Here is a 20,963-nt window from a genome sequence, read left to right as displayed (position 1 = left end):
TAACACGTGCAATAACTCTCCCGTATCCTCATATCATTTCTGATTACAGGTGGCAGGATCCACCTTCTAGTGTTTTAACAGCATTTTTGTTAATCTTGTGTTGAGCAGTTTAGTTTATTACTCATCATTGGTTTCTCTACTTCTGTTCTCAACCCCTTCATTCACCCTTTATAGGACCCTTAGATTAATCTTTCCAAGAATATCACTCTATGTACACTTCTTTGGAAACCATTAGTGCCTGGATCTGCCTCTGATAAAATCCATATTCTTTATTTTTGTCATTCAGAGCCCTCTAGTCACAGTGGCCTGTCACCACTCAGACACGCCTCCCAATCAAAGTGGATTCACACCCTCTTCCCAGAACATGACTTCAGTTTTACCCCTTCAGCAGTTTGTAGTCTGATTTCAGTTCATGTCTCATTGCTTTCTTCCTGGCCAACTTCTAGTCTGTTTGTGTTTTAAATTCCTGACATGACACTAAAAACTTTACATCAGTGTAGTATTTTGAATTCCCCCCAGCTCCCTTCCCTCCTCTTAACCTTTGGTACTTTCAGCCTAAACTAATACAGAAAACATTTTATTATCATTTTTTTTTTAACAAGATTTGTTGACATAACATTGGCTTGATCTGCTGTTGGACCAATTTAATACAGTGGTTCTCATCCTTTCATCATCACAATGGACTTGAAGATGAGCATGCGTTCCTCCCAGCAGCCATGGCTGAGTGCAGCAGGGAGAGGCCTAGGCAGTTAGACTCCCTCCCCCTCATTGACTCTTTTTTTTTTTTTTTTTAAATTGTGAGCTCAGATCAAGTGTAGAAACCTTCATAGTTACAAAGGTCAGTAGTAAAATCTTTTCATGATTGCTCAGAACTGAGTAGCCTTTCATACACATACATCCCTCAGCCTCACAATCTCATCCATCAGCATGCCCTGAGTTACCCACTGTCACGTTTATAAACATACACATCCAGACGTGAGCCCTAACTGTTCCATATTACTTTATACTTTTGCTTCTCAGAACTGCAGAGATCATGCCTCAGGTGGACTAGAAGGTCTTCTGATGCTCAGACTTGGCTGTTTCATCATTGATCCACTTCAATAAAATCAGATCTCAGAACCATCGATTCTGATAACACACACACACACACACACACACCCAAGCCCCAGAGGGTCCTGTGAGTCCCTCTGCCACGGCCACCGTGGACCACTTTGGAGTCATGTGTGCATAGTTGACAATTACTGAGATAGATACATGCCATCTCGAAACTATTTTATTTTATGTTTTATTTAGTATACTCATTTTACTTAGTATTGCAAAGCGGTAAAATCTTCCCGATATGGATTTATAATTATAGTAATAATGCCCTTCATTTTCAATCATCACACTAAGTGATTTTTCTAGTAAAAATAGTTATTTTATGTTAATTAAGTCCCACACTCTTCTGGTTCCCATTGTGACCAACAGCTTGCATTTGTGAAGGTCAATAAGGAATTAAGGGTAGAATTCAAGGTCATGAAACAGCAAATAAATTGAATTTCCCTTCTTTCCTTTCTTCATTCCACAATTATTGAAGTGCCTGCTCTGTGCCAGGCAGCGTGCAGGGAGCGGGGATTCGAGACACAGTTCTTCCCAGTTTTCTTACAGAAAGCTTCCCAGTTTTCTTACAGTGTGGGAAATACTGTGATAGGATAGCAAGTGCTAGGTGCAGTGGGGGTACACTGGAAGTTCATCAAACAAAATCCTGGTTTCCTAAAGCAGTGATGTAAACTGACACCTGTCAGATGATTGCAAGTTTGCTGGGCAAAGAGCTGGAAGAATATTGCAGGCAAAGGAAATAGCATTACAGAGCTCTAAAGGTAAGAGTTTGACTCAGTAGGATGTGAGCTGCAAAACATGAGTTTCAAAATTGAGGGTGAGTTGTGGCAGGGGTTCAGATCATGAAGTGCCCCTTAAGCCGCATGATAGAAATGTTTATCTTGTGGACAGCGGGGATCTACTATAGGAGTACTTGACCTTCATGGGCCCCAAAAGTTCCAGGCGTAGAATTTAGGGGGTCTATGAATTTAGGTAGAAAAATACTACATTTTTGTTTTCATTGACCTAGAATTTAACAAGTCTCTTCGATTACGAATGTAGGCAACAAGCTACAATAGTATTCAAAGCAGCTGACTTTGTCATCGATGGAAACCTCAGATATTTTCCTATTATATTACAGTTGTTACAGATATCTCAACCTATCACTTTGAAATTAGAGTACTTATTAAACCTGTCTCCATATCATGTTTATTTAATGCATAAATAATTACATATATTAGTGTATCGCAAATACAGATGATGGATAGAGTGCCCAGCTAAAGCTGTGTTTAAAATGGCTAAATTCAGTTTATAATTAGTGTGCCTTTCCTCCAAACTTTAATCTATCTATATTCTTATGCTTGTTTGCAGTTTTAAAGCATTTTCACTTATCACTGAGTAGTGGCACATTAACTTTGCAGAATGTCCATTCATTTAGATTTGGCTGATGTTTCCTCGTGATTTAGGCATTTTTGTTAGGAATAACACTAAGGCCATGCTCTGTTCTTTTGATGCATCATGTTTGGAGGCACACAGTGTAGATTTCAACTGATGATACTATTATCATTTGGTTAAGATGTTATCTCTCAGGTTTCTCCATTATAAAGTTAATTAATGTATGTTTTGTGCTTGTTAATCAGTAAGTATTTTGAGGAAGGTACTTTGAGGCTTTGTGAGGCTTTCTTTTCATTCATTGATTCATTCATTGATTCATTCATTCATACCTGTTTGGACTTGCGGATTCCGTTTTATTCAAAGGTCTTCGATCCATCGCCACCATATTTATGTGGCTGCTCGATCTTCCCATGTGTAATCAGTGTCCAGAAAGCTGTGCCTTGGACACACGTGCCCATTCCCCTCACCTTTGACAAAGGTGGGGAAGAAAGAGGGGCTACAGCCAGCTCTGGCTGATGGATCTACGAGAAGAGAGCTCCCAACACAGGTAACACAAAATGACAGCTGACTTGCCAAGGATATAGTCAATGAAATGGCAGGCAAATGAAGGGAAGAGGGCAGAGGATACCTGGAAAAGCAGCTGAGGCAAATGAGAGGGGCACCTGCCCCACTGACTAAAACTGTGTTCAAATGTTTGTTTGTTTATGGTGACCTTGATACTGAAAGGATTTAAAGTGGCTTAGAAAAATGCTACTGCGAATTACAATTTTTAAATCGAGAGGAAAATAATGATACAAGATGAAGCTTTAAAAAAGATTAAAATATATGCTGTGAGATCCTGTATTAAGCTTGAGGGAAGTCATGAATTTGATTTTAAACTTAGCAGCAAGTTCAAAGAGGGGAACGGGCCAGTTATATGCTGCATGGTGCAGTCATGTGCCGTGTAAGGACATTCCATTGCTGACGGACTGCAGCACGATGGCCGATGGCCGCACACCACACAGCCCAGTAGGTTTGTGTAGCGCGCTCTGATGTTCCACAATGATGAATCCACCTGATGATGTTTCGGAGAACGTGTCCGTGTCACTAAGCAGCGCATAACTGTAGTCAGTTGCTCAGAAGCATAACTAGTTCTGGGAATAAAACAGTATTTCCTGTCTCATAAAGAGGATATGGTAGCATCATTATAGTAAGTATAGCAAGAAGTTTCATATGGCAGGTTTGTTTTTTTTAGTCATCTCCAAGTAGGACATTTGCATAGCCCCAAAAAAAGTATTAGATAAGTAGCAAAATGGTATGCTTACCATTTCAGCACAGTCATGAGAAAACTTTTCAAGAAGGAGAGAGTGCCCACTTAAGTCTGTGGCTGAAAGGGTGAGAACAGAAAATGGAGCTTTGGGTGAAGCAATATGGAAGTTGTTGGTGACCTTAATAAGAGGAATTTCAGTGAAATATTGGGAACAGAAATGGAATTGGAATGTGTTGAAGAGAGACTAAAGTAAGGAAGCAAAGAAAGTGAATAGAGATACTTTCTAGAAGGGTTGCTGTAAAGGGTATTTTAAAAGGCACAGTAAGCAAGAGATATGAGACCAAGGACAGGTTTTGTTTTTGTTTTAAGATGTGAGACAATAGAGGACATTTGCAGATAGAATGATGCAGTAAGGAGTCAAAAATTGTTACAGGGCCAGCCCGGTGGCTCAGGCGGTTAGAGCTCCGTGCTCCTAACTCCGAAGGCTGCCAGTTTGATTCCCACATGGGTCAGTGGGCTCTCAACCACAAGGTTGCCAGTTCGACTCCCGCAAGGGATGATGGGCTGCGCCCTCTGCAACTAGCAATGGCAACCTGACCTGGAACTGAGCTGCGCCCTCCACAACTAAGACTGAAAGGACAACAACTGGACTTGGAACAAAGTCCTGGAAGTACACACTGTTCCCCAATAAAGAACTGTCCCCCTTCCCCAATAAAATCTTAAAAAAAAAAAAATTGTTACAGATTTGTAGGGGTAATTATAGGTTGACGTCTTTAAGACAGGAAGTTACATGGAGTCAAGTCCGCGGGTACAAGGGTTGGCCTTTAATAATACGTTTTTTTGCGTTGTAACAGGAGCAAAAGCAGTTTGACCTAATGTCATACTTGCCAGCTATTTTTTAAAAAAGCCAAAAGAACCGGAGTGTAAACTGCTCTGGAAAATTAGGAGGTCGAATCAGGAACTGTGGGCTGTGTCAGAGGGACCTATAATGACTGCAACGGGAACAACACCCATGGATTTAGGGGGAGGGGATAGCTGAACAGAGTTCCTGAAGGAGAGCATAGAAACAACTCTAACGAATGTAGGACCAATTGCCAAGACTTTCTGATGGCTTTCTTTTGGTGGGTTTTTCGAATGTTGCTAAAAAGTATTACCTAACAGATTATTTTTAAGAAACCTTGGTGTTAGTTTAAAATGAGTAATATATTGCCTCATGGTATTAACTTTTAAAATTATTAAAATTCTAAAATAGTAAGAGAACACCAAAGATGATTTGTTTTTCTTTGATATTATTTAAATTTACTTTTGAACTCTTATATTTTACGGGTACAACCTGATTAAAACAAGTGGATACAAATTTTAAATAAAAGTAATGAGTGGATTAATCATCATGTTTAAACAGTCAAACAGAAATGTATTAACATGGGAAGTGATTTTGCAAGTTTCGTTAAATGTGGGACTGTTGCATATCAACGAATATTATAAAAACTCATTGTAATTAAAAGATGGAGCTATTTTAATTTGCTATAAGAGGTCTAGAAAATTCGTATGATAAAAGTGACATTATTTTTTTTTTTTTGACATTTTTATTTCATGTTGTCTGATGATATTTGTGGTGATTATTTTTGTGAAAAGGGTGGGGAAAGACACTAAAAAGATATTAGCAGTGCGTGAAACTAGACTGTGCCGGAGTGTCCTTGGATTGGAGTGTAATTGTGTGCAGTGCATTGGGTTTCATGACACTACATTTAAAATTGGTGTGCTAAGGGCAGTAAACATTATAGCAACATACACAAGTTTAACAACCATGAAATATTGTAAACCTAATGAAGACTAAAGCTTTCTAAACCTAATGAAGACTAAAGCTTTCTTGGAACAGTAAAGCAAGAATGCAAAGTTTTTATTGCCGCAGGTAAAAATGTCTCTAGAAACAGATAAGTGATGACAAAGCTTTGATGTTAATAAACCCAAGTGGAAGTCAGAAATCAAAGTGTGTAAATGGCTAGGTTTTGAAAGGAAAGATGACAAAGTTATACCCTGTAATTAGATGTAATCTGTGCTTTTGGCACAGCTATTTGTCCTCCACGAATGAGAGGTTGTCTTACTTTCCTTCCTTGATAATAGAAGGACAGTGCGTGTATCTTACTACCAATCTGGAGGTCCTTTGCGGGGGCGGGGGGGGGGGGACAAAAACAATTTGTTATATAAAAGCAGAAGCAGACTTTAGTCTTTCCTTTTGCAATTATATGTGTTTAGCTGAAGTCGAGTAAAAAATTACTATTTGCTCTTATTCTACAAAACACATGCTCTTAAGAGGAAATGTACACCTTCTAGCCTGTGAATGAGTTGGGTTATTCAAGTTCTCAGAGCCTAAGGAGTCTGCCTGTAAATTCACAGAAATATTATTAATACTCGTAATAAATATTACATGTATAGAGTGTTTTTAAATTATAAGTTAAAAGAGTAACAATAGCAATAAGTATTTGCAAACTAATTTTACACTAAACAAAGTGACCAAAGCCATCCAAGTCTAAATATTCAGCTACTCTTTGGGACTTATAGCAATTCCAGGTTGGAGATTTGGGTTACCTGCTTTCCCTCAGAATGTCAGGCTGTCTGTTCTAGCCTGCAAACATTTATCCCTTCTTGTCCCCACCCTCTTCCCAAGATTTAACTAGGATTATCCTTTTGAATAAACTTTTAAATAAAGAATACAGGAGTAAATTAATCAGCAAGTAAATTTTAAAAGAGAAAGATTACCCAAGTGCTAGCTTTGTCCATGCCAACCCTTAACGTATGTAACCACTTACCATAAATTTTGTTTCCACTAGTTTTGTTTCTCATATAAGAGCTTAAAATTCTCAGGGGTCAAGATAACAATTTTTCTTTCACATGCACCCCAAAGAACTTCCTATTTGGTGCAGCCCCACTGTTGCCTGGTAAATGCTAGCGGTGATGCTGGCATAGTGTATGCTTCCCTGGCAGTGACACTGCTGCTTTCCTGTACCTGAAGGTTAAGTCTGTACTTGAAGGGTAAGGTGGAGAATAGCACTCCTCATTTGACACCAACTGTTGTGAAAGATGTAAGAGGCTGGTGGAGGAGTTAAAGGAGAAAAGTGTGTGAGGACCAATCGTGGTGGCAATTGAAGCAGTCAAGTGGGAAATTCTTTTCCAGTTAGTTAGCAGTTCAGTTGTGCTTGGTGCTACCTCAAAGCAAAAAAAAAAGAAACTAACAAAAACAATTTGTTTGATTTTCCAATTGTTGCATAGCAAATTCTGTGATGGAATGTTTAAATCTTCACTGTTATCTTCAGAAATTACTGAGAGCATGAATATCTCATCATGAAATATGTCCAAAGAATAAGGTAAAAGCAGAAAGGGAGATTTTGACAAATACATGCCAGTTCTTAATGATTTGTCCCATGTTTGTACTTCACAGATAGAAAGCAGAGCTTTGCTTGAACAGTAAATAAATTTGCCAAAATATATAGTCATAGCTGTATTACTTTTCTTTTTGTGTTGTATATTTGTACTGTGTACTCTGTACTACTTCCCTTACTGGTTATTTTATTTATAAACATCGACAGATGCAAATGGCGTAAGTGTGCATACCTTTGCCGGGAAACAACCTGTCTCCTCAGTCCTGGGGAACTGTCTGGCTCGTCCCCTGCTCATTTCCTACAAATAACGTCTTTAATAGCAAATTTTATCTTAGATGCGGTGTGTTAAGGTACGTCAGTGAACTTTCAGTCGAAGCTGAAAATATCTGTTAAAACCTAAACCAAACATGGTGTAAGGCCTGAAACCCACAAGCTTTTTCATCCAGGTTTACGGAAGAGTGTGGAGCCGCTGTGGAATTGTTTCTGAGATACCATGATTTCCCCAATAGGCGGAAAATAAGGCCACCACCTGTCCAGGGCCTTACCTCTGTCCTCTGGTTGTGAAGACATTTTTTTCATCTCAAGTAATTAACAGTGTGCAGTACTTTGTGGTTATAATGAAAGGGATGTAATCAAAGGGCCTTTATTTCTACTTGTGTGCGTACTTCTTTAGTTGTACATGGCAGAGTACATACCGAGCTGTCGAAAGATATTTTATTAATTATTAATAGGGTTTAAAATAAATAAGCACCCAAACCAAACATTTGCATATTGGTTCATAGGCCGAAATTTATTTCTAAATTGTTATTTTTTTAATGTCACACTTTGAGTTTGGAATTGATTCCCATTCATAAGGATTCATTCTTTCCTGGCACACTCTTCTGGACCACTGGGCAGCATGAAGCACGCAGTTGGAATGCGGCTCCAGAGAGCACGGACCCTCTGTGTTCTAGAGAATTCCGCAGTCACTGGGGCTTTGCTGAAGTTTGCTCAGCGTCCTGCGTGCTCGCACCAAAGGACGCCATACCCCAGATGGGTGCTTTGGAAGGACTCCGAGAGGAGAGAAGTACCAGAATTCTTAACAAATAAGTTAGCCAAATGAAAAGAGGGACAAGAAACGACTAGCTGGATTTATTACATGCTTACCTTTGTGAAGTGTTTTAATTACAGTCAGAAGCAGTAAATGGTTATTTAATCTGTCTATGGAAAGGTATGTAGTAAAGGTTTACTGAAGCTCTTCAAAGAGTAGATGAATTGAAGCTAAAAACATTCCGGAAACCAAATCAGTTTTAGGAAAATGTTTGCAATGAACAAGACTAAGGTTTATATGTAAGTCAATACAATATTTGTTTTGTACAAAAAAAAAAAAAAAAAAAAAAAAACAATTCGTAAAAATAATAGCATCAATGGAATTTTTAAATAGAAAATGTAATTTTTGTTTTTAATAAGAAATTACAATTCTGCCCCTTTGTCTAGGCTTTCATTATCTTCCATTTACCTGAAGTTTTTTTTCAAATTTGTTCCATTTTTGTCTTGGATAAAATTTCTGTTTGTATGCAAGTAACGTATGGCCGTTTTTAAAAATAATTCCAGTCTTTGACCAAATTTTGTGTAGGGTTAAGCTAAATGTGTGGGGCTTACGGGACTTGGTGTTAGGAAGCAAACTGCCATTAGTATTGAGTCACAAGCTTTAAAAAGCCGTTTTTACTGAGTGTCTTACTTATAAGCTGTGGGAGCGTCTGGAGGGGACAGTTGCTGGGGTTGGGGATATGGAAGCCCTGGGGTGGGGGGGTGGAGAATGTGGGAGCAGGGGGGGCTGTACAAAATGCTGTGTGGGTGAGTCACTTTCCTCCTGCGGTCCCACATAAAATGCTCAGCTCCAGACAGCAGCTGTTCCCGGCAAGGGGTGGCAGGAAGGAGAGAGGGTCCCTTAATCCACCCCTTCTTTGTCCCATCCTGTGTCATGTACTGTAGGATACAGTATCCTAAGCGTTAACCCTCGTGGTGGCCTCTGTTGAGGAGGCCCTCAGACAGCAGCACTGTCCCCAGGCTTACTAGAAGTCTTCAGTTCCAAGGAGCCCTTTTTGCATGGCTGTGTAAGGTTCCTGAAACTAGATCATAGCTTGTTTCACAGAAGGTCCCTTGTTACTGCTCGGCTGTACTTCCCAGCTGCCTGAAGACAAGAGAACAGAATCCAGATAAATTTACTGAGGCCAGACCTGTTACTGTATTTTATTTAGGTTTAATTATACCAGGGGAGCCAAAAAAATGTATGCACATGACTTGTGTTCATTTTTCGTTATCGGTATATATTGAGTATTAAATTTTAATACAGTTTTTTCCTTTCTTAAAATGTGTGTACATCTTTTTTGGCATCCTCTGTATAAACCTGAAAAATATTAGTCTGGAGCATATCTCATTTTGAAAAGTAAGAAGCAAAATGTGACAGTTGGTAACATTGGAAAAGTAATGATCGGGTTTGAAACATACGGTTGTGGGACATGCGGTTTCCTGAATGCTAGAAGGCTCTTCTATCGTGGTCTAGCACCGACCACCTTCTGCTGTGCATCCCCCAGAAGGTGAGCGCCTGTCTACTTGTCATCTTAATTCTGCAATGCTTGGTGTAGGAGACACGCAGTGTTTACTAAACGAGCTGATGTTGAGTATTTGCAGAAATATCTCACAAAGTAGTGTTGACCTTCTCCTGTGTAGGGAAATCCACAGAGTAACTCAGTCCTTTCTTAAGAAAAACATTACTTATGGTTGCAATGAGAGATATTGATGAAGCTTTAGTAAGGTGTTGAAGTTTTTAAGCTAGGGCTCTATTCTTTGCCTAATCACTTGAAACCTAATTTAAACTTTCTGTTTAAATCATAAACAAAAGTGTACGCGGTTAAGATGTACCTCCTGAAAGGTCGTTATGGAGGAAGGGAAAATGAGTGGTCTGCTCAGTGACCTCATCAGGAAAGAGAAGGCAGTTAACTAGAAGAGAAGTTGCCATTCTACTTAGCATCTCCTGACAGTGGCCACCCTTCCTCAGTCAGAATACTAGGGCATTTTTTTCATTGGTATCTATAACTATATGCCATTTCATTTTACCATACACATCTAAGAAGAGCCACACCAGGTCTCTTCCAGTCTCTGGAAAGCTGTCCAGACGAGGTCATCACTACATCAGACAATCTTCAGAAGCCAGGGACTGGACTCCAGGGCTTCCCACTTTCCCAGGAATGACTCTTGTCTCCTTGGCTAATATGCTGCCGTTTTGTAGAATTTATCATGAATATAGCTTATGCATGCGGTGAATATTTCTCATTTAGTCTGGCGGTATTTTGTTTCACGTGCAATAAAATCTCTCTGCTCCAGAACCAAATGGAAAAGTTCTGTCTAATGACTGAAAATTTCCAATTGTAAAGTTTTCTTTAAGAAGAGTAGATAGTCTTTCCATTACACCCAGAAAGTTCAAAGACGAATAAGCAATTGCATTTTACCCAGATTATTACAAACTCCAACATAAGAGCCCCAGGTGAACCAGGTTTACTACGCGGCGTCCAGCGCAGTGCGTATGCATTGAACATATTGAAGGCATTGGAAGGAAGGCCCTTTCTCACTTTTCTTCCTGAGAAATGTAGAGACCAAAGAATGTTCAACAAAGAACAGAGAACTAACTTTTTCCAATTTGTCACTTCACGGATAAAAAGTAGAGACAGAATGGTGAAGCACCTGTTGCTTTAAAGGCAATAAACTACTGAACTGTTTTAACAGAAGTCATCAGCTTTCAAAGATCTCTTTTATCCAGCTCACATCACTCATTGCTCTTAATTCCTTTGTCACATATTTTCCTGCATTACAAGTAATCCTGGAAATCCAGGGAGCACTTTATATATAACCAGAACCATGTGGCTGGTCTCACATGTTTGGGATAGCCCCCAACCCTAGCATTTCTCCTGCCCCCACTTCTCATATATTTAGCTTGAGATGTAGGTTTGAGAAGTAAATAGGAATTCATCTTCACCCCCATCCCTTTCCACCTACCACGACTCCCATTAGGGTGACAGCTACCAGCAGCCTGGCCCAGCCCTTTGATGTCCCCACTGCATTCTTGCCCTTGGAGGAGCTGGTTCCCAGGCAGCTGCTCCCTCCTGCCAGCCCCTCAGTTATTTATGTGTAACAGTATACGTAGGACAGCAGACTGCGTCTGCACTGCACCTACGAAATCCCGCTCAGGTGAAGGTGGAGGGTGGTGCCCTCTGGTCCATTTCCACGGGAATAGTTCTCGGACTATAGTGAGCGGTTCTCTTGGCCTTTCGGGGTGAAGGGCTTGGCTATGCCATGCCTTGCACTGCTGTCACTCCAACAAGCTATATAAGGGTGGTACAGGTCTTTTGAGAATAATGTCAGAAATCAGCCATGTCTGATCCTTTCCTGTGATGTGTTGTTGTATTTACCTTTAGAACACAGCTTTTTAGAGGTTGGATCCAGCAGTGCGGGCATGATGATTGAACCTTATTTAGATTTTCTAACATCTACCATATTTAGGTTTTCTGGAAGAGATTAAAATTGGTCAGTCTTCCTTGAGGTCTAGGATTATTCAAAGCTAGAGTACACACACGTAGGGCAGTGGCAGACAGAGTAGCAAAGTCGAGTCTTTGTTCTTTTTTTCCCCACTGTATTTTTGAAATAGATGTTTCTCACTCCATCTTCCTGGAGCACAGCCGCTAGCCATGTGTCGCCTCCTTGGTGTCTCACATGTGGACATTCTTTTCCCTAATTGCCTTTCTTTGTGTTTTTCTTCTGCCTTCTGTGTGTTTTTTTCCCTATCACATTGTTCATAGATTTTCTGCAGTGTGGATTCTATAATCATTACTGTTTCTTAAAGTTTGTTGAAGTTTTACAATAGTACGTTTCTCCTCTTTCTTTCTTTAGCTAGGCCAGCTCCCTTTTCAAATATTTCTGTCATCTTTATCTTATCTTTGCTCTCTGATGTTATAGAGACCATCGCCTCTTTTGTTTTCTTTTTTCTGTTTCAGAATGTGATTTTCCTTGTTAGTTGTTTCATATTGCTCTTGCCTTCATTCTCCCCACACCATGTGCATAGGCCCGCATCCCGTTTTATACAAATGTGTTATTTGCAAAAACTGATGTGAATCCGTGTCTCCTCTCCATTTTGATCTAAGCATTTGTTACCTGTGCATTAGAATATTAGCTAAAGAACAGGATGGTAATAGCTTATGTCAGCTGTTCAGTCACTCAGCTGCCTGACAGATTGAACAAAGAGTTGGATGTTCAACTGCAGTTCGGAACGTGTCTGTGTCCTAGATCTACTCTGGAAGTTCTGCCTGTGCTGTCACATCAGGTTTGTCCCATCCCACGGGCTGGCCTTTGCGTTTCACTTCATTCCCCATTTGGGGGCGCCTGCCTCTTCAGAGAAATGCCCTCATAGGTAGTGCATAGGTTTTAGAGTAGCGAGGCCCTGAATCCAGTGGTTTCTTCTGCCCAACCGAGCTGTAACTTGCCCAGGGTGGTCCCGCCATTGACAGGACACAGGTGGGAAAGATGGCAAGTCCTGGGCCTGTGGTGAGTGCAGTGAGTGATGGGAGCTTCCAGTGGGGCACTGCACTTCTCTTCCACTTGCACAATCCCTTGCAAATTGGGAGACATCAGTGACAGCACTGCCCCTGGTGATGTGGAGCCTTCATGCAAATTAGAAAACAATCCCGCTCCTCGTGCACTTCACCGTCATTTGCTAGACAACTGTAGGGTGGTCACGTGTGACTGGCGTTCCCTGGAGGTGTGCAGTGCACACGACTGTGTCAGGTGACCCTAACAGCTCCCATTGTGGAGAACCCCCTCCTCTCATTCCGTTACATGGCACTCCTCTCCCCTGAAGCAGAAACCAGTTTTTAGTCTTAGTGTTGTCTTAGTTTGTCCAAATTGTCGGTATCTGGAAGATCCTTCTAGAAGAAGTTGTAAGTGGGAGGTTAGGAGCTAGCATCAGCATGGCTGTGCTTGCTTCTTTTTGATTTTGTGTTCCTGTCGGGTATAGGAGGAAAGTTTTAAGAACCTTAATGCTTTCTCGTTGATTTGCAGGGTTTTTTTTTATTTTATTAAGAGTCAACTCTCTCAGGAAGGTGCATTATACTTCTTTGGGAGGGTTGGGAGGGAAACTAGCATAGAGAAAACAACCTTCCGAATTTTACTTTAAAGAAGATTATTATATAGATTGAGACTGAAAACTAAAAATCCAAAGAGGAAAAAAAATGAAAACTTGGTTTATACAGCAGATCCTATGATAACTGGAGATTCTGAGCTTCTCTAGTGCTGGTATTCTCTCCATAGCCTTGAAGCAGCCCTTGGTACCTACAAGGATTTTAGACATGAAGAACACTCACATTGAAACTTACGTTCCATATAAATTGCTTAAAATTATGGTTTGCCTTACACTTTTTATTTTTTAAAAGAATTGATTTCGCCCTAGGAGACAATAGTCACCTCTCTCTTGACATCCTGAAATCCCCAAATCTATGTGTCAGCATATTGAATTGTTATTTGTCTATCTGCTTTTCCTATAATTGATACCTCATTACAGCTAAGAATACACTTGTCATGCAGGGCGTCCGGTGGGGTCTCTGCTCCCGCTCCCCAGATAAGAACGCAGGATATGGTGAGGCCAAAAAGGAACACCCACGGAGCCATAGATGGGGGAGTCATACCACTATATTCTCATTGGCGGCTGGGTTGGAGAAACAGGAAGCAGGAGCCACACTGTTCGCAACTACTTCTCTCTGCCAACCAACCTCACTTGCTAGCTGCAATCCACCGTACTAACTGCAATCCACTCTTGCTAGCTCAGCCACCATCTTCTTGCTAGCCCCCATTTTTCCTGCTAGCGTAGCCACAGCAGTTATATTAGTGGCCATTGGCTCACTGGTTACAGCTGACGGCCAACTAGCCACAGCTGATGGCGATCCAATCACAGTTGATGGCCATCCAATCACAGTTGATGGCCATTTACTACCTGAGCCAGCACCTGTCTATGTGAGGCCGAGAGCCTGGAAACTATTTTCTGGGGCTCTGCCCCCACAACACTTGTGGTAAATAAGTTCTTTTAAAAGTGTATGTTAACAATACTGGAAAGATGAAAGGATTTGCATCCCATAGTCTCAGTATTTGTAACAAGCCCAAGCTATGTCTACAGTTGACCCTTGAACAACACAGATTTGAACTGCACAGCTCCACTTATACATAAATGTTTTTCAATAAATATACTGGAAAACTTTCGGAGATTTGCAACAATTGGAATAAATTTGCAAACCTTCTGATTTCAATAACATTTTCTTTTCTCTAGCTTACTTACTGTAAGAATGCAGTATATAACACATATAGCGTACAAAATGTATGTTAACTGACTTGTTATGAGACCAGTTGAGGATAAATAATTGATCCCTTGTAGTTGGTTGCAGTTTGGAAAGAAGAATTTGTTTATTTTTATGAAAAGAATTAAATTATTGGTAAAGGTAAACTTTTTTAACCAGTTAAGAACAACTTAGATGTTAGGAAATAAAAAAGAGCCAACGTTCGTTTAAGGATTTGTAAATATACTATATTTCTGTATAGATTATTTGCTTTTGTTGATCTCTTAATAGATGATATATTAACATTAACGTAATATAGATACTGTCTAAGCTAACACTATGGATGCCCATTTTCAGCTTCTTTCAGTTCTGACACTATGTTCTGTCACATCCAGAACTTTGGCGCTGTGACATGTACTGAGACGACTCTTACCCACCCCCCTTCCCTGTCCCATCTGTATACTGTGTGGAAATTCACTGCCAGAGCACTTAGCACATTCTGGTGGGAATTAATGTCCGCTTGTTTAGCACTGCTTTCCTATATCTACTTAATATTGACTTGTTGAATAAAATGATATATCTGCCTTGTGTATAAAATGTTCAGAAAGTATAATAAAATTCAACTTTTTGATTTCTTGTGTAATTAAAGCATGGCCCTTGAGTGGTTTTTATAGTAGTAATTTAAGGGAAAGGGAAGGAAAGGCATGAGGAGACTAGTTGCAGGGAGCACAGGGACACGGTCACTGTGGTACCTCCGCGTTCTACGTGGGGCCCGTGTGCTGGTAGGCATTGTACAGGACGCAAGGCAGGCACAGGCCAAACTGCTCGAAGAAGCCAGCTGTCACATGAGGAGAGAGAGTTAATACTGATCAGATGGCTGAGATCTGCCAGAAAGGACCTGTTGACCAAGCTTTCAGTCTGGACAGCTCTGAACGACTGGAATTTGTGTTTTTCCCCTGTTTCAGTCCAGTCAGCACTCACTGAACATCAGCTGTGTGTCAGGGTAAATGACAGTACCAGTGAGTGTGAAAGGGGAGTGGCATGACCCAGGAAGGATGTTGTGGTTGCAGGAGGGCGATGCCCTAAGATAAACAGACCCAGGGGAGAGCGGGCTGTGGCTGGCACAGGCACTCACACTGTGTCAGGGCTGCTGCTCTGACCTTGGTGGAACCGGTGTGTGCCTGGGTGCAGTGCCCAGCCTTGAGTAGGACAGTGTGCCATGTAAGAGGCTGACCCACTCGGAGTCAGGCTCCTCTCAGATGTGGTATCTACTGGCCAGGTATTGTGAGGATTAACTGAATTCGTGTAACGTGCTTCATTCATTAGCGCAGTGCCTGGCACGTAGCAAGTGCTCAACGAGAGGTCAGCAATGAATACTTCAGTGTTGTCTCTGTCAGCATTGGGTCAAGATGCCGGGCATACAGACTCTTACACTAACAATACTTTGCCCATTTGGTCTTTTGCACTTTCCACCCATGATATAAGTATATTTCTAAAAGCAGAGCTGTTTATCAGATACGATATGTTTATCTTTATGAAAGCACAGCTGCGTGGTCTGTTGCCTACCTGTCTCTCTGATCTTGTCTCCTGCCATGCTGTTCCTTGAACATGCCACGCTCATTCTGTCTCCTGGTCTTTGTTCTTACCGTACCTCTGGCTCTTCTGCCAAGAAGCCCATGGCTCCCCAGCTGGACCTCACTTAGTCTCCTTACATGTCACCTCTTTAGAAAGGCCTTCCCTGACTGTCCTATCTAAAGCATTACTCCCTGTCAGTTTCTTATCCTGATTCAGATTTCTTCTTGGCACTTCTCACTACCTTAAACGATTTTACCCATGTATTCATTAATTGTCATTCTCCGGTTTGGGAATGGAAGCTCCCTCCAGTTAGTCTCGGTCACTGCCGTATCCAGTGCCTTTGCTCTCAGAGCAGGCACCTAGTGAATATTGTTAAATAAGTGACTGGAAAGTTTGGAGGTTATTAAACCTAAACACTAAAATCACTCTTTAAAGATTATTCTAGAAGTAGTTCTATTATTCTCCAAGTTGGGGAATAATACTGAAAGACATCTTAACTTGTGATTTCTTTTCTTTTAGAAAAGCGGAGACAGTAGAGACATGATGGGGAAGTTGTCTCTCCGTAAGCAGCGCTTCATGCAGTTTTCGTCACTGGAGCACAAGGGAGAGTTTTACATGACACCACGGGACTTCCTCTTCTCGGTGATGTTTGAGCACATGGAACGTGAGTTGTTTTGTGTGTTAAGTTAAAAAAAAAACACAAATATTAGGGCCAAAACTGCCTATTTTTCAGAACTTTTCAGTAACAGGCTTTCTTTGTTTTAATTATCATCATTCTTTGTGCCATGCATTTACTTACTATTTAGACATTTCATTGCTTGTGACACAAGTACAGTTAAACTTTTATCTAAGAAATAGTTGACTTGTATGTGGGTATTTCTGAAGAGACAAAGGAAAAAAGATAAGTTTTTATAATGTCACTAAATGAATTGTTAATAAAATAATTATTTTATCCAGTATGTTAGTTTTGGGTGGTACTGATGTTTTAAATTGGGCAAAAAAAAATGAAACTAGATTGGAGCAATGAGGAGAGTCATATAATAGAGTTATGATGCCATTAGTAAAAAAAAAAAAAATCTGAAAAAATAGAATTCGAAGCAAAAATCCAAAAGCTGTAAAAGCTGTAATTACATAATTTTTTTTATTTCATAAACTGTCAGTTCTCAGTTATTTCAAATGATATCAGAGATTCTTTTTCTTTTTATCTAAATGAGGCCCTTTTACTTTGCAGAGAGTGAATATGGCCCTGACCTCTGGCCTCTGTATTACAGAAGTGTTCTATGAAAATTTCTTGGCTTCCTGACACTTTCTGAAGTGTGCTGGAAGTGTTGCCCATGGATAGCTATATATGGCACAGGGGATGTGGGCTAGGGCAATGTATGAGGAGCCCAGATTTCATTGTAATGTTATCTAGAACAATTTATGTCCCAGGGCATTCTTGAAAACAGTAAGCAGTCAGCTGGCACTTAGTAGAGCTTAACACCTTGGTATGGTCAGGGAAAGAGACCAAGAGAGCTGCCAGAACAGTTGTCGTCCCAGTGACTGTGGGCATGCCCAAACTGCTTCCCTGAGAAGCAACATCAGAAGTGCCAGCTACAGCCATCCAGCCAGACGCTAAACAACTAAACAAGCAAAGAACAAGCCCTGTGGTGAGGAGGGAGCTAGTATCCAGAGTTGCTACTATACACGTATATGAGGTGTGATCAACAAATATGGTGAATGTTTAAATTGGAAAAAATGTATTACAATAAAAGACACATTGCCATTAATCCCCCTTAAAAGACTCCCCCCCTGCTTTGAACATACTTATCCCATTGCTCTTGACACTTTCTGAAGCAGTTCTGGAAGTCCCCTTGTGTGAATGTCTTTAGTTACGCTGTCATGGCTGCCTCGATGTCCTGAATCGATTCAAAATGTTTACCTTTCATGGTCATTTTGACTTTGGGGAAGAGCCAGAAGTCGTACGGTGCCAGATCTGGTGAATAAGGTGGACAAGGACACACCGTTATGTTTTTATTTGACAGAATTGGCCATACCAGAAGTGATGTGTGACAGGGAGCATTGTCATGATGGTGGATGAAATCATTTGCCCATTTCATATTAATGCGTTGTTCATGATCCATGATTTACAGCACACTTTAAAACACACCTCTTTCAACTGTAGCTCACACCTGACTGCACCGAATAAGTTGAAACTTGTCACACACTGTTACTAAGGTTTGACATGCCACTTCCCATATTGAATATCCCTGCCTATTCGTTGGATGGCCCTTGGCAGCAGCATTCACCATATTTTTTTATCACACCTCATATCATCTAAAATGTCCCATTTCCAAAAACAATGATACATGCAAAGAAACAAGAAAGTATCACCCCACTGAGCAAAAACAATCAACAGAAACTGCTTGTGATTGCAACCAGATCTCAGATTTACCAGGAAAAAAATTAATTTACTTTACAAAGGTAAATCATGATTAAAGAAGTAAAAGAAAGTATGACGATAATATCACATCAAATAAAAAATATCAAATAAAAGAAATTATAAAAAAGAACGAAATAGAAATTCTGGAATTGAAAATTATAATAACAAATGAAAATTTCACTAACGGGGCTCAAAGTAGATTAGAAATGGCAGAAGAAAGTATCAGTGAATGTAAAGACAGACTAGATTATTCAATCTGAAGAACAGAGAAGAAAAAGCATAAAGAAACATGAAGTGTCAGAAAAATGTGGGACACCATTAAGTATACCAACATATGCTTAATGGGAGTACCAAAGGAAGAGAAGAGAGAGAAGGGAGGAGAAAAAAATATTTGAAGAAAGAATAGCAGAAAACTTTCAAAGTTTATTGAAAGATACTAACCTATACATCATGGAAGATCAACAAACTCCAGGTAGGATAAACATAAAGAAATCCACTAACAGACACATCCTAGTAAAAACAGTGAAAGTCAAAGACAAGAAGAAACTCTTGAAAGCAGCCAAAAGAAAGAAATGACTTGTCACTTACTAGGGACCCACATAAAGTAGTGGCTTACTCAGCTGAAAGAGTGGAGACTAGAAGGCAATGGAATAACATACTTAAATTGCTCAAAGAGAAAGACTGTCACAAAAAATCCTATATCCAGCAAACCTGTCTTTCAAAAATGAAAGAAATAAAGACTTTTCAGATAAACAAAAACTAAGATACTTTGTTACTAGTAGATCTGTCTTACAAGAAATACAAAAGGAAGCTTTTCAGGGAAAACAGAGTGACTCCAGACAATAATTTGAATCCACACAAACAAAGAACACTGTTAAAGGTAATTAATGTAATCTTAAAAAATTATATAAATGCATACGAGTATACTTTCTTCTTTTAACTGACTTTAAAACAATTGTATAAAATAAAATGCATGTTGTCCATACTCATATATGTATGTTATTGTACATTTATGTATATTTTTACTTTCTACTTGTATCCTTGCATCCACACTGTATCTCCTGTATGTTATGCATACATGTATGTTATATGTATATCACACATATAATAATATGTATATTTTGGGGCCCACAGCATATAGAAATGTAATACATTTGTCCAGTAATAGCACAAAGGAGGTAGATATGAGAAAAATTGTACTGTGGTAAAGAAATGACTTATAACAATGTATTTTGGGATTTGTAACATTAATGGGATAATATGTATAACAATAATGCCATAAAAAGGAAGAAAGGAAATAGAATGACATAGGAGTAACATTTCCATATCGCACTGAAATTGAGTATAAATCTGAAGCTATTTCTGGTTAGTCAAAATATATATGGCAAGCCCTAGAGAAACCACTAAGGAAATAACTTTTAAAATTTATAAAATTTTAAAAAGATCGTTAAATTTAAATGTCTCATTAGCAAACTTAATGTAAACAAAGCAATTAAGGAGGAATAGGGAAACATAAAAGGCATGAGTCACATGAAAACCAAAAACTAAAATAGCAGACATGAATCCAGCAACATCAATGCCACCTTCAAATATGAATGCATCTATCAATCCAATTAAAAGGCAGAAATTGTCACACTAAATGAAAAAACAAGATCCACCTTATATGCTGTTAACAGGAGATACAGTTTGAATGGAAAGTGACAAATAGAAAGTAAAAAGGTAGAAAAAGATAAATCATACAAACAGCAACCACAAGAAAGCTGGAGTGGCTATACTATTAACAAAAAGTATAAAATAGACTTGAAAACCAAAAAAAAAAAAAAAAATGTTATTAGAGATTAACAGGGTCATTTTATAATGAGAAAAGGATCACTCCATCAGCAAGCTATAAATATATATATATATAATATACAGAGGGTGCCAAAAAAATGTATACACATTTTAAGAAAGGAAAGAACTGTATTAAAATTGTAATACTATATAATGATAACAAAAGATGAATACAAGTCCTGTGTAGTCATTTTTTGGCACCCGCTGTGTGTGTATATATATATATGTATATATACATAAAACATAAACAGTATATATGTTATATATATGTGTATATATATATATACACACACACACACACACACACACACACACACACACATACAGGGGGGCTAAAAAATGAATATTTAATATATATATTATATATATATATATATATGTCAGAGGACCAATAGAAATGAAGAGAGAAATAGGTAATTCAACAATAACCTATTGGAGACTTAAGTAATGAAATATCCACTTTTAATAATGGATAGAAAAGCTAGGCAGAAGGCCAGAAAGGAAATAGAAGACTTAAGAATGCTATAAACGAACTACGTAGACCTAACAGACAGCTGTAGAGCACTCCATACAACAACAGAATACACATTCTTCTCAAGTGCACAGGGGTCTATCTCCAGGACAGATCATATGTTAGGCCATTAAACAAACTTTATTAAATTTAATATAGAAATTAAACA

General features: G+C 39.3%; 1 protein-coding gene and 2 non-coding genes across 3 annotated transcripts in view; 1 reads left to right on the top strand and 2 right to left on the bottom strand.

The window, feature by feature from the left end:
• The window catches only part of MICU2 (mitochondrial calcium uptake 2), a 70,895-nt gene that overhangs the window by 1,100 nt on the left and 48,832 nt on the right, over positions 1–20,963 (top strand). The window contains exon 2 of the mRNA XM_019715675.2: positions 16,551–16,695. Within this exon, the coding sequence (XP_019571234.2) occupies positions 16,551–16,695 (145 nt within the window). The remainder of the gene's footprint in view (positions 1–16,550; positions 16,696–20,963) is intronic.
• On the bottom strand, positions 799–868 carry LOC141571426 (small nucleolar RNA U2-30). Its single transcript, XR_012496169.1, has one exon. It is a non-coding gene; the product is annotated as a small nucleolar RNA U2-30 (small nucleolar RNA).
• LOC141571427 (small nucleolar RNA U2-19) lies at positions 1,015–1,093 on the bottom strand. Its single transcript, XR_012496170.1, has one exon. It is a non-coding gene; the product is annotated as a small nucleolar RNA U2-19 (small nucleolar RNA).

This window comes from Rhinolophus sinicus, linkage group LG04 (genome assembly GCF_036562045.2).
Source record: "Rhinolophus sinicus isolate RSC01 linkage group LG04, ASM3656204v1, whole genome shotgun sequence".
NCBI lineage: Eukaryota > Metazoa > Chordata > Mammalia > Chiroptera > Rhinolophidae > Rhinolophus > Rhinolophus sinicus.
The sequence above is the reverse complement of the archived record's forward strand: the minus strand, read 5'-3'. Positions and strand labels throughout refer to the sequence as shown.